At 41.7% G+C, this 13,124-nt stretch overlaps 1 protein-coding gene across 1 annotated transcript in view; it reads right to left on the bottom strand.

Annotated features, from left to right (window-relative positions):
• opn5 (opsin 5) overlaps positions 1-13,124 on the bottom strand; it is an 88,462-nt gene that overhangs the window by 57,086 nt on the left and 18,252 nt on the right. The window contains exon 2 of the mRNA XM_036147091.1: positions 12,680-12,826. Coding sequence (XP_036002984.1) covers positions 12,680-12,812 — 133 coding nt within the window. The 5' untranslated portion in view covers positions 12,813-12,826. The remainder of the gene's footprint in view (positions 1-12,679; positions 12,827-13,124) is intronic.

Raw genomic sequence — 13,124 nt, 5'->3', positions numbered from 1 at the left:
GGGTCCTGAAATGTGCGTACAACACTTTACATGCAAAAAAAAAAACTTGACGGGAAATTGCGTGGTCCTCACAGCATCTCTGACCTAGGCGTACGCTCATTTTGGAGGCAGGGGAAATTGGCAACACAGATGTTGAAGTGAATTGCAGCCAAACTGCGTGAGGATTCCTCTCAGATGTTCAATTTCACTCCATATCAGACTTTAATCATGTATCATCTCGATCATAAGCATTCAAAACCTTATTGTTATTCGTTCTTGTTGACATTTAAGTATACATATGGGACATTTCAAATAAATTAAAAAAAAATCACCCATAAGCCATCTTAAATCTTGAACAAAAGTCTGCACAACATTTTATTGGGCTTTTCTACCATCACATTCCTCTCCCTGATGATCACCAGGGTGACGTGTTCCACAGATTAACAGATCATTGTTACAAGGTGTGAGGCGATCATTTTAATGGCTGTAAACGGTCAAATACACTTGTGCATACTGCTGCTCAGTGGATGCATTGGCACTGCTGGAAGGCCGTGCAGATGGAAGAAGTACAGCCAGGTGAAAGTGGCTACACCTCCCTCTCAGAAGCTGAAAGGCTGCTGTCCAACCACCAGAGCGCAAAGGAGGTGCGCTCACCACTCACACCCAGGCAGCGCTTAGCGCCCATCGGCTTCCTAAGATGTTTTTGTAGTTTTTTCTTTTTGACCTTTATCTTGGGGGCACTAATAACTGTGGGGGAAACCACCCCCTGCTCTCCCTCCCCCTCTGAATGTGGATCTGAACACACAGCCACAGGAGCATTTCAACTTATTTTAGTGTGGGCATCACAGTTGCTTTTACCTCTGATTTCCACTTTTAATCAACTTCTCTCTGACTTTTTCTTACAGTTACTTTGCCTTTTTCCATGACTGCCACTTCACCATAGTGACAAAAATGATCATCTGACCCATTTTTAACATACATTAACTTCATGAGGTGCTTTGCATTGACCACTTTTAGTATGAAGTCTATGCAAAGTTTGGCTGCGCACAAAATGGGGTCTGAAATGTGCGTACACCACTTTCCACAGCCAAACTGCACGAGGATTCCTCTCAGACGTTCAGTTTCCCTCCATATCAGACTTTAATCATAGATCAACTTCATTATAAGCATTCAAAACCGCTGTGCTATTCATGCCTGTGTTGGTGACACATAACTAAACATAAGCACCCGTCAAAAGAATAAAAGAATGCCTATAAGATGTCTAAAATATGAAATAAAAGTCCGCACAGACCTGCAGTGTGAACGTAGCCTAACCCCTCATTCACACACACTCCTTCATCATTACGTTCTCCGTTACGTCACAAATAAAAGACATTGGAGTTAATGGGGCAATCCCACCAGCACGTTACAAATACGGATCGAGTCTATTTATAACGGATGATGGAGCGAAATACGTCAATTTCTGAAAACCAGATGAGTCAGACAGGAAGTCAGACGCAGGAAGTGTAAAGCGGATCTGGTAATATTTCAAAATAAAGGAGGGAGGGGGGCTGGATCTGTTTGGATCAATGAACAGATCCAGATTGGATTCTGATGTGGCACATTTTGCAGTGAACGGACAGAGGAGGAGCATAGTAAGTGTGAAGCTGGCTTTAGTTGTCACTATGTCATCACTCTGTTGTCACCTGGGCCAGTCGGTTGTCACCCCCCTCTGCTCAGCTTGTTAACATGAGCAGCTATGCCTGCGGCAGCTCATTACCCTCATCCCTCACTCCTGTGCTGCTGCCTTTATATTCAGGATTTCTGCAAGTGACTCGGTGCCAGATCATTTGAAAACCATAGAAGTGAGTAGATGTTCAGTATTGGAGTTCATCCAATTTTTCCCAAAGATCTTACATTGGCCATAATAATCAGCAGAAGAGATGACTAAAGTTCCCTCCTTCTCTTCCTTCTTCTTGCTCCTGTTCTGCATCCTCAGAACCTCATTTTCAACTCTTATGGGAATCGGGGGTTCAGGTATTATTTCAGCTTTTGAGATGGTAATCAGCTGCTCCTAGCTGTACAAAACCAACTTGTTGCTATGGTTTTGCATCATAACAAATGCCCCCCCCCCCTCCCGAAAGAAAAAAACATGCAGCCACCATGAGAAGCATAATTCTATAATTCACCAATAGAATTATACCAATGAATGGACTGACAGACAGAAGGATGAACTACCAGCTTGTTTGAACTCGCTACATGAGTCTGAGTCTAAACCTTCTCTTCAGTTTGATGTACATGTTTCAATTTGACTGCGTGGTGTATTTATAGCAGGTTTTTTCTATAACTGTGGAGCATGTGCTGCAAAAAGGCTTCTGGGTCCCGTGAGGCATCTAGCAGATATTATCAGAACACATTCCATTTTTCAGTGGAAGTGGGAAAGCTGGGTGGTATTTTAGTGTAGTTATTCTCACAGAAGATACCGTGATCACATTGAAACAGCATAGCAAGCTCCTCAAAAATCTGTCCCACCTAAGCACTCCTTAATTAAGATTTACTAATCTGCTTTTTGGTACCACAAGAACTACTGGATCAGACACCCAGTAGACATCACTCCTGACCGCATGAAGACTTTTCCTCACAGAGATAATAGGCAATGGAACGCTGACGGAATATGTGGAGCGATAGGGACTTCCAAATTCCCAAACATTCAGATCTAATTAGGTTATTTCTGAGGGCAGTTTATTCAGAGTATAAGGGGGTTAAACGAACCTAGTTAGGTACATCTAAAAAAAAAAAAAAAGTAATACTAGACCATACCCCCTTTATTAATAAAACACTTTAAAATAACAATTGTCGTCAAAGTGCTGTACATACAACTGAAAATAACAGTACACTTAAAACAGAAAAGTAAAACACAGACAAGCTAAAATAGAAAAATAACATAGTTAAAAACTGTTAAAATTGTTAAAAAATAATTAAAAAGTTATTAAAAAAATAGAAAACCTTTCAGGATGTGGAAAAGGCTTCAGCACACAGACGTGTTTTAAGAAGAGTCTTAAGCTCTGAAAGTGAGGAGGCCTGCCTGACACCCAAGGGCAGATTTTTCCACAACTGCCGAGCCACTACAGCAAGAGCACGATCTGTTAATTTACGTTTCGATTGAGGGACAATAAGGAGCTGCTGGTTGTATGGGAGTGCACCAGCTCAGAAAGTAGGCAGGAGTTAAGATGGGGGGGTAACGTGCTCAGACCTTTTTGTTCCACTTAAAAGCCATGCTACTGCATTTTGCACAGCTTGCAGATGCCTGACAGATGCCTCATTAATCCCAAAATATAACGAGTTACAGTAATCCAGCCTGGATGTTACATGTACCTCTGTTTCAAAAACCTGCCTTGATATAAAGGGCTTTACTTTAGCTAGCTGCCTAAAATGAAAAAAAACTTGATTTAATAACTACCCTAATCGGACTTTCAAGTTTAAGATCAGCATCTATTTTAAATACCAGATTTGTGATAACTGGCCTAACTTATTGTGCCAGAGAACCGAGATCAATGTTAGAGATGTCAGATGTGCTGCAAAATACCATCACATCAGTTTTTTTGGTTATTCCAGTGTAAAAAGTTTGAAGCCATCCAGGACTTTATATCATTGAGACATTTGGACAATGAATCTAATGAGATTAATTAGAATCTCATTAGAGGACATAAAGGACATAAATTTACCCAGTTTGACTAAAACAAGTTTGATCTGCCTAATAAGACCTGAATCACTGCATTGCAGTAGCCCTGACACCCACACACTGCTCCAGACAAGGAATTTAAATTTTATAGTCAACTGTGTCAAAGGCAGTAATTAAATCCAGAAGCACAATAATAACACAGTCAGTTGCCAAAAGCACATTGTTAAAACCTCTTAAAAAGGGCAGTCGCAGTGATGTGTAAAGCTTTAAAACCAGATTGAAAACCCTCTTAAATGCCATGTTCCTCTAAAAATCCCATTTGTTGTTTGTAAACCACCTTTTGAAGAATTTTCGAGATAAAAGGCAGTTTGGATATATGCCTGTAATTTTCCACAGTATCTGGATCAAGACCAGGTTTCTTAAGAAGAGGGTGAATTATTTAAGATTGAAAGGAGCAACAAAGAAGACAGGCTACTGTTTAATCATGAGGGAAACCTCTTTAGAAATTGAGGGGGAGAGCATCATATGGAGAACCTGAGGACTTCAGGTGAGCAACAATCTCCTGTAAAGACTGTAGAGAAACTGGCTCAAACGTGTTGAAGATAGCAGAGGGCAGGGGCAGATGAATCAGAAACAGAAAGGGGAATCTGAGCTTTCAGAGACTTTTTCCTCAAAGAAATGTAGAAGTGTTTCACAAGTTTCCTGAGAGGGCTCAACACAGACAATCTGTGGAGCCTGAATAAGCAACTCAATAGTTTTAAATAAAACATGAGTCTTGTGAAAATTTTCCTGAATAATAGCAGAAAAATGTTTTCTTCTTGCATCTCTAACAGGTTTTTGATAAGAACTCCACTTGTATTTTAATATTTCATATGAGATCGGATGTTTATCTCTCTTCCACTTACGACTTGGGGGGTCGTGGCCTAGTGGTTAGAGTAGTGTGCTTGTACTCAGAGAAGGATGCAAGTACCCGGTTCAATCCCCAGTCACAGCACTCTGGGTCCCTGAGCAAGACCCTTAACCCCCGATTGCTCTGCACAGAGGCAGCCCACTGCTCCCCAAGGGGATGGGCTAAGATGCAAAAGTGAAGTTTTCCATTGTGAGATCAATAAAGTTCAATTATTATTATTATTACACTCAGCTCTCCTGCACTCTCTTCTGACAGCACGGGTTGTTTCATTCAACCAGGGTTCAGATTTGCCATTTACTTTTCTGATCTTAAAGGGGGCCACAAAATCTAAAACTGTTCGATAGGTTAAGGAAAACCATAAGCTGAGTTTTTCACAGCTCCCATATGAGGACTCAGGAGAGCTGCAGTCCTGATTCAGAACATGAGAAAACTGACCAGAAGTGGAAGAGTTAAGACACAACATCACCGGATAGCAGCAGGAGGATTAGGTTTGATACAGGCAGGGGCGCCACCAGGGGGTGGCCAGGGGTGGCCATGGCCCCCTCATGTCATGTTCTGGCCACCCCACATGCCAGTGTAAATTGTAGGCAACCACTCTTCTATCGCGCTTTTATTTGTATCTGCCAGTATCTACTTTTCCCTAGTAACTGTTTTGTTCTCCAATAAGTTAAACAATGTGCACCTTATTCTAAATATAACTACACAATAAAAAGGAATTGTTATTCAACTCAAAATGTTTACTGTACTGTTATTGATCTATGCACATTAAATCATTAGGAACATTACAAACCCCCTCAAAAAACATTAAAAACTAAAAGATATTAGTAGACGTTTACTTAAGACTTTCTGATAGGTTTCTACAGGCAGCTTTACTACAACAGTAGAATAAAATATGGCTTTAGTTTCAGTGCCACCCCAAGAGTTTGAGGGGCCCCATCTGGCCCCCCCTATGAAACATTTCTGGAGGCGCCACTGGATACAGGGAAACGAAAACTCAAATAAAACAGGCTTATGATCCGTCCAAACTACATCACAGAGTTCTAAGTTAAAAACGGGTAAACCGTCTACTAACCAGTGTGTGTCCACATCTCTGAGTGGGTGCACACACAGACTGCACTGGATTAAAAACTCAGTGAGATTTAAAAAGTCCTGGGCCATCGGCTTTTCAGGACAACACACGTGAATATTAAAATCTCCCACAATAGGAACATGATCATATTTTGACATAATTTTAGGCAACAGGTCACAAAAGTCACTCTGGAAGACCTTATTGTATCTGGGAGGCCTGTAGACCACAGCACAGAGCACTGTGTGAGGGCGACCCAGCTCAAACAGTCAGTTCAAAGCTGCTAAAAGCTGATAAAGACAGTGGTTCACATTTATAACTCTTTCTTAAAAACAGCTGCTAATCCGCCTCCTCTACCCGACATTCGCTGGGAGTTTAAAAAACCAGTAATCCTCTGATAAGAGCTCTGTGAAGACAATGGACTCACCAGCCCTCAACCAAGTCTCAGTTACACAGAAAAAGTTGGAACGTGAATAAGTCTTGTAGACTAAAAGTTTTATTTGTTACCCATTTGCCGTTTACTAGTCCAAACCTGGCAGGGTTCTCTCCGCGCCGGGAGAAATGAGGAGCAAAGGTCCTGCGGGGCTGATACATCTGATCCGATCCAGGACCAGGCAACAACCAGGCGTCAACGGGATCCAGGGAGCGACGGGAGAAGGCAAAACGATGCATAAATCCAGACTCGTACGGAAGAGCCGCTGAACAGCGCACCAGATAAACCCTTAACGTGACGAGAAGACGACTACGTTTGCCCCGATGCGCTTTCGCCGGGATGTTGGGGCCAAGGTGCGGCAAAGGTGTGCTAGGGTTTCAGAGAGAAATGGAGGTAGGAATTTATGCTCAGAATAATTCACTTTAACACCAATAAAGCAGAGGTTCAAGAGTGACTGATGACTGTACTTGAAGAGAGCGTTGACTCCAGCACTAAAAACGGGGAAAAAGGGTCAAGAATCTTTTACACTGTGTTTCACATGCCATGCTATGCATATAGCTATGCTTTAGCTACTCTAAGTTGTTCACTCGTAGAATAATGCATATTGCATTGTTTTGTCTCATGTGGGACAATAAAGGTATTTCTAATATATTCCATTCTATTATATCATGGAGCCAAGTGTCCAGCCATCAGTTCATCACCTTTAACCTGTCTTAAAGTTGGTCAGTTTGGTCATCTACTATAAACAATCTCTGCTGTAAATCCTGAATCTGCTATTTAGTAGGACTTTTTTATACTTTAAGTCAGTTCTAAGATTTTACTGTGACTGAATAAGATCACAACAAATTCCCCCCTCTCTACCCCGTCCAGGAAAATTGAGTAATCCAATTTGATTCTGAATGTTAGCAATTACAGCCAGTTAAGTGCGCCTAAAGAGTGACTCATAGAAACTTGCAGATCCAAAAGATCACTGGACAAAGAACGCGATCCACATGGAAATGAAGTGCCAAGGAAAAAATATTCATAACTCTTGTCATTCAGTGATGGCAAACTTTAATGTATTTTATTGCAACTGACAAACACACATTAGCACTTGAGTGTGAAGTGTAAAGTTCGCCTCTTTTTGCTTCCCTCGGCCATGACAAATTTTGGGTTGAGAATGAGGACAGGGCGACGTGGCACAGAGGTTAGGGAGTTCGTCTTGCAATTGGCGGGTTGCCAGTTCGATCCCCTGCACTAACTGTCTCTGTTGTTGTGTCCTTGGGCAAGACACTACACCTGCATTGCCTGCTGATGGTGGTCACAGGGCCCGGTGGCGCCGGTGCATGGCAGCCTCTCCTCTGTCAGTCTGCTCCAGGGCAGCTGTAGCTACTAACATAGCTCACCACCGTCAGGGTGTGAATGGGTGAATGACTGTAGTGTAAAGTGCTTTGGAGGTTGTCAAGACTAGTTAAAGCGCTATACACGTACAAGCCACATACCATGAAAAAAGTAAAAGCACATAAGGAAGCACATCTCAAACTCCACAATGAGTGGGGCGGGTGACCTTTCCAACATGGCAGCCACATGGAAGCGGGGGACTCATCCCTGTTTTATCGTCAGCCACATGGCACTCCATGTCCATTAGGTATATATGAAGAAAACAATACTGTCTTAAAAAGCGTGATTTCCTGAAAAGTAACCAATCACAGGCCGTTTACTTTCTCCGGTGGGTACCACCCTCAAACTGACAGAAGTTCACACGAGCGAGCAGAAAGAGGTCCACACACAAGTAGGAGAAAGCCGCTTGGAAAGCAAGCTACAAGCACATGGAAAAAAAATGGCAAGAACACAGACAAAGAGCATGGCCTCATGCGTGTGTCATATTGCGGCCCTGTGGTACTGAATCTGCATTCAAAACATTTTCAAAATGCACGTGGAGAGTAGCTTATGTACATGTGAATTAAAATAAAAATGTAACTATTGTGAGTGTTCCCTTTCAGGAGAAACTTGACTCGATATGCCAAAACACCTGACTTAAGTGAAAGAGGGATTAACAGGCTTCTGTAAAACTTAATGGCCGGTGAGGAGGTGATGCAATCATTTGAATCACAGCTACTGGACAAGAGACACAGCTCAAACATAAAGCATTGTGGGCCCTGTGGACCAGGGATGAGAAACATTGTGTTTAGGTCTAGATGGTGAGATGCCTGTAGAAGAAGTTTGATTTTAATAAAACAAGCTCCTTTGATAAGTAATCATTTCTATATGGATTTAGCCTTATGTTCTGGATAATTATCCTGTTGAAAGACCCACTAAAGAGTGATTTTTTTTTTGTTTTTTGATAGACTCCTTTAGATTTTTGTTAAAAATCACCCAAAGTTTCAAAGGTAGCATCTGCAGGTTGTAGAATTACAGATATTCCACCAAATCTAACAGTGGGCATAAGGGGCTTCTCCACATATTCATCGTTTGTTTTTAGGTGCCACGCACACCTGGAGTGGCTGTTGTTGAAAAGCTCAATCTCGATCACATCTCACCAATGGCATCGCATTCCCGGAGCATTCCCGGCTCTTGCCCAGAATGTTTCTCATCAAGCCCCCGGTACTTTTGTCACCCGAGAAAGACGAAATTTCCACTAACTGCGCCGGCCTATGATATTAGAGAAGAAGGACTTTTTGTAATTTCCTGGCTTCGGTAAATGCAACACCGGCACAACGCTGTGATCAATCTGAGAGGAGTTGTATGGAAGCGGGGACTCATCCCTGTTTGATCGTCTGACAGCGATGACTCTCTGATAACCGCATAACTGCACTGCTCTGCGGGATTAGCCTCGTGAGACCATCCTGATCTCGCGAGCTTTCAAGGTTTCACTCGCAGATCAGTCTGGCTACTTTCCGTTAAAGAAAATTTGGAGCCGTTCACCAAACGAACGTCCAATCAGCGTTGGCTTTGAGGCGGGTTGAGGTGTGACGCAACGGGAAGCGCGACAGTTCAGTCTAAAGAACATGGCGGCTTCAGCCGATGAAACTAGCGTTAGCGTGGCTATTGAGCAAGTTTTATCGGAATTACAGAGTATTTCTCTGCTGAGCTAACGAGCCTTTACCTGCAGCAGCAAGAGTAGCTTGGCTTGTGGTTGTGTTTTCGTCGTCGCTCGTACCAAAGCGACGACGAAGCATGTTGACGAGTACGTCATATGCTTCGTTGATCTGATTGGTTTATTTGGCCCGTCTATCACCAACATAGGCCAATCAGCTAACCAGTATTTTCGCCCCTTCCCAAAATTACTTCAACGGAAGGTTTCCAGATGGATATGCGGAGCAAATCTATCTGGCGGAGTCAGGTAACTGCGGGATACCTGGGCATCAGGAAACCGGCTTCTGTTTGTTTACACTCTTTTGTTTTTTTAAAAGAAATTACGTTTTTTTTATAAAAAGTTTTTTTTTTTAAGTTAAAAAATAGGCACAAACATGCTGTGACATTAACTGTCACACACTCGTTAACACATCGTTTTGGGGAAAAGAACGAGGGGTTGAGATTCTTTAGTTCTTTAATGTGGAATCAAAGCCAAGGAGTTGAGCTCTCTGAACTAACAAATAAATTCTGAATGGACTCTGGATAGCAGCTGTGAGAAGACCAAACCTCCCTTTCAACGGCATTATCTCGATACGTGTGTTTGTTCAGGGCATTTTCAGACTGCTAAGTTTGAATCAAAGCTTGTGCTGTTTTACACAGAGCTCTTAGCAGGCTGCCAGCGCTAGCCAAGTCAGCTGAGGGTAGCAAAAAAAAAGTAAAGGAGACCCTTTGTGAAATTCCCTGCATCATATATAAATTAACTGACAAGCACCCTAAATATTTCCAACATAAATGCTGAGTGGATGCCAGGCTTAAAATAATTTCTAACAAATGTGTCCAGATTCAAGCGGTCCCAGAAGAAAACAGACATCAGGAGGTTTATTTAATTTTGTTTATATGAGTTAAATCAGGACAAAAAAGGCAGAAGAGAGAAGGAAAATATCAGACGTAAGAAGGAAAGAGAACATGTATTGTTACATAATAGAAAGAAACGTGACATGTTTCATCCTCCATGTTTATAACTGAATCATTCAAAGCAGGAAAAGTTACGTTTTTATATTTTCCCGGCTGTTGTATGTTGTATATTTGCACATGCTTTAGCTACTCTAAGTTACTCATTTGTTCTGTTTTTATTTGAGACTTCGTTATTTTTATGCTAACATAAAGAAATGAGAAGGAGTTTAGAGATTAGACACCGATTTTCAACCGATTTCAAAATAGGAAAGAGGAAAAAGAGAGATAGAAAACATGAAAAGAAAGGAGTAAAGAGGCAGGTGAAAGTGAGGAAAACAAGTGATGAGGTCTGTAGGGAAAGAGGGAAGACACAGATCACATGATAGAGAGGTCCAGTAGATACTACAGCATGAAAAACAGCAGCAGTAAGGAAAAGCGAAAGGCACAGCACCGTACTGGATACCAGAGTACCTTGCTGATCTGAATCTCACCAGAATCTACAAAATATCTCTGTAATCCTTTTGCTGACCTTAGAAGCGACCTACGTTTTAAATCGAGAAATACTTGGGCTTCACTTCCAGTGCCAATAGCGGATTATAACACTGCTTGATAAGACGCTTGGCTGTAAAAGAGCCAAGAGGCCTCTGGGCCTAAAGGCTTGGACTGGAAGAACAACATAATACTTCACTCCTGTCATCAATCTACAATATCCACAACCAGCACATCGTGGTAAGAATATCATGCCTCCCAAAAAAGCTGAGAGAGGATAAGGCTGCTGTCGCCATGGCTGCGCTCACACAGACGTTGGAGCAGCAGAAGTAATTCTACAAAGGAATGTTCCATCTGCAGCAAGAAAACTTTAAAGGGTTCATTGAAGTGATGGTGGATGGAACTAACAGGAGGCTGGATGGCGTTATGAAAGATGTACAGGAGCTGAAGACAAGTTTGGAGTTTACACAGAAGGAAACGAAGGAGATGACAACAGGACACAGAGTAATTGAAGCCGAAACAAAAATCTTTTGAAAGTGGGATAATTAAGTCAACACAGGACATTGATTAAATGCTTCGCCAAGTTGGATTCCAATAAAAACCAGGACAGAGGGGAAAATATAATTATTGATGGGATACCTGATGCACAGGGAGAAAAATGTAGGTTCAACAGATGTTCTCCAATAACCTGGAGCTAGATGGTCCAAAGATTGATATGGAGCGTGTTCAGAGGATTGGTCTGTACCATGAGGGTGGAAGACCAAGAAAAATCACGGTGAATCTGCTGCACCTAAAAAGACAAACAGTCCACCCTATCTTCTGTCATAAAGCTGAAGGGGACTTTTGGGCCAAAAGATAAACTTACTGAAAATAAATACCCCCAAGTGCACATAAAGACCAAAAGGAAATTAAAATAATGACAATTCAACCAACCTGTATCATTTCTGATCATCTATAAATATGGGGTCTAACAAGTAAATTAGAACTTCTTTGTCATGTTTTTCTAAAAAGGGTTTAGTTCTCACTCACCTAAACATATGCAGTCTTATAAATAAGACTGATGGAATAACTAGAATCTGTCAAACAGAGAACATCCATGTTTTAGAAATATCAGAAACACACCTGGACAAAAGTTGTACCTAGACAACTCTGTCTTGCTGTTGACGGCTATAACCTTTACAGAAGAGACAGGGGTAAATATGGTGGGGGGGGGGGGGGGGGTATAGCATTATACATCAAAGATAAAACTGCAGTCCTGCCAAGAGATAATATAACGTGTGCCAATATTGAAATATTGCTACAGATTTACACGTCCCCTTGGAAGCCTTCTCTGGTCGGTTGCTGTTACAGGCCCTCCGGCCAGTAAACTCCCTAACCCTGTGACCCCAAGATGCCATTCTTTGTACAGTTCACTAAATATGAACTTTGGAGATTTTTTTTTTCCACCTCTCTTATCTTTCTGTCTGTCTGGTGCCAAGATAAATATGGTCCCTCGCCCAACCTAGTTCAAGGGGTACAAAGTCAGGGGTTAAACATCCTTAAACATCTGAACAAATGAAAAATGCTTCCGTTTTATTGCTTTGTTTGAAATGTAATTTACCAATAAGTGTACCATGTGTGATTTACAGTTAAAAATACTATTTCCTAACAAATTCACTGAAATTATAGGTTGCTGCTGCAAAAAAAGATAATTTTATTTTAAGGTGTTTTATACATCTTTATTAGGAGTGCTATCAACTTTGTTTATGTCTGCTCTTATGTCCTTAAATGAATTTAGAACTTGTAAAGGTGGACTCAAACTGGAACTTAACTACAACTGATGTCCTACAAATGCTTATAAATAAGTGTATATTGGCGCTCTAGCTTTAATGTTTTATCTTGCATCTCAATTTATTTCAGCACATAAGAGGAGTACAAAGAGTGACATAGGCTGGTGTTCAGCGTTTGAGTGGAATTTTCCAAGATGGTGAGGACTCATTGTCCGCCAAAATAAGCCCAAACCTTAAAGACTTTTTCCTGTGTTTTGCTATGAGGTGTGCACTGCGTCTGGTATAAAAGGAAATGTGGAGCACTCTTGAGGAGAACGGTGAGTTTTAGATGAGGACATGGATCCTTTACAGGTACGAGACTGACCTATGACGCAGATGTAAAAGGCTGCTATGATGTCCGCCTCTTTGGAGAGTCTTGAAGCAAAAGGGTCACCACGCAGGAGATAATGGGGGACGTATGCGGAGTATGGCCATGTTGTGTTCTCCATCACTGCCATCGGCGGGGAATATCCTGTGAAGTGAAAGGAAGAAGGTTGAAACAATGGGGCAGCTTCCTCTAAGCAGCTCACAAAGCAGCTTCCTCCAAAACAGCTCACAAAGACACGAGGCATCAGGTAAGCATTGCTGAAAAGCAAAACTTCCCATTCTGGCTGTGCTACATAAATTGATTTATGAGTCTCTCTCTCACACACACACAAACCTTGGTTTACGTAATTAACAGCCAGCATTTAAAAAAACAGATGTTACAAGTGTCAGTACATAGCAGACCGAGAAAACTGACATTTTGCATCCTAAGAGGAAAAGGTGTA

Source organism: Fundulus heteroclitus, chromosome 15, assembly GCF_011125445.2.
Source record: "Fundulus heteroclitus isolate FHET01 chromosome 15, MU-UCD_Fhet_4.1, whole genome shotgun sequence".
Lineage (NCBI taxonomy): Eukaryota > Metazoa > Chordata > Actinopteri > Cyprinodontiformes > Fundulidae > Fundulus > Fundulus heteroclitus.
This window is presented reverse-complemented; position numbering and strand designations above follow the sequence as displayed.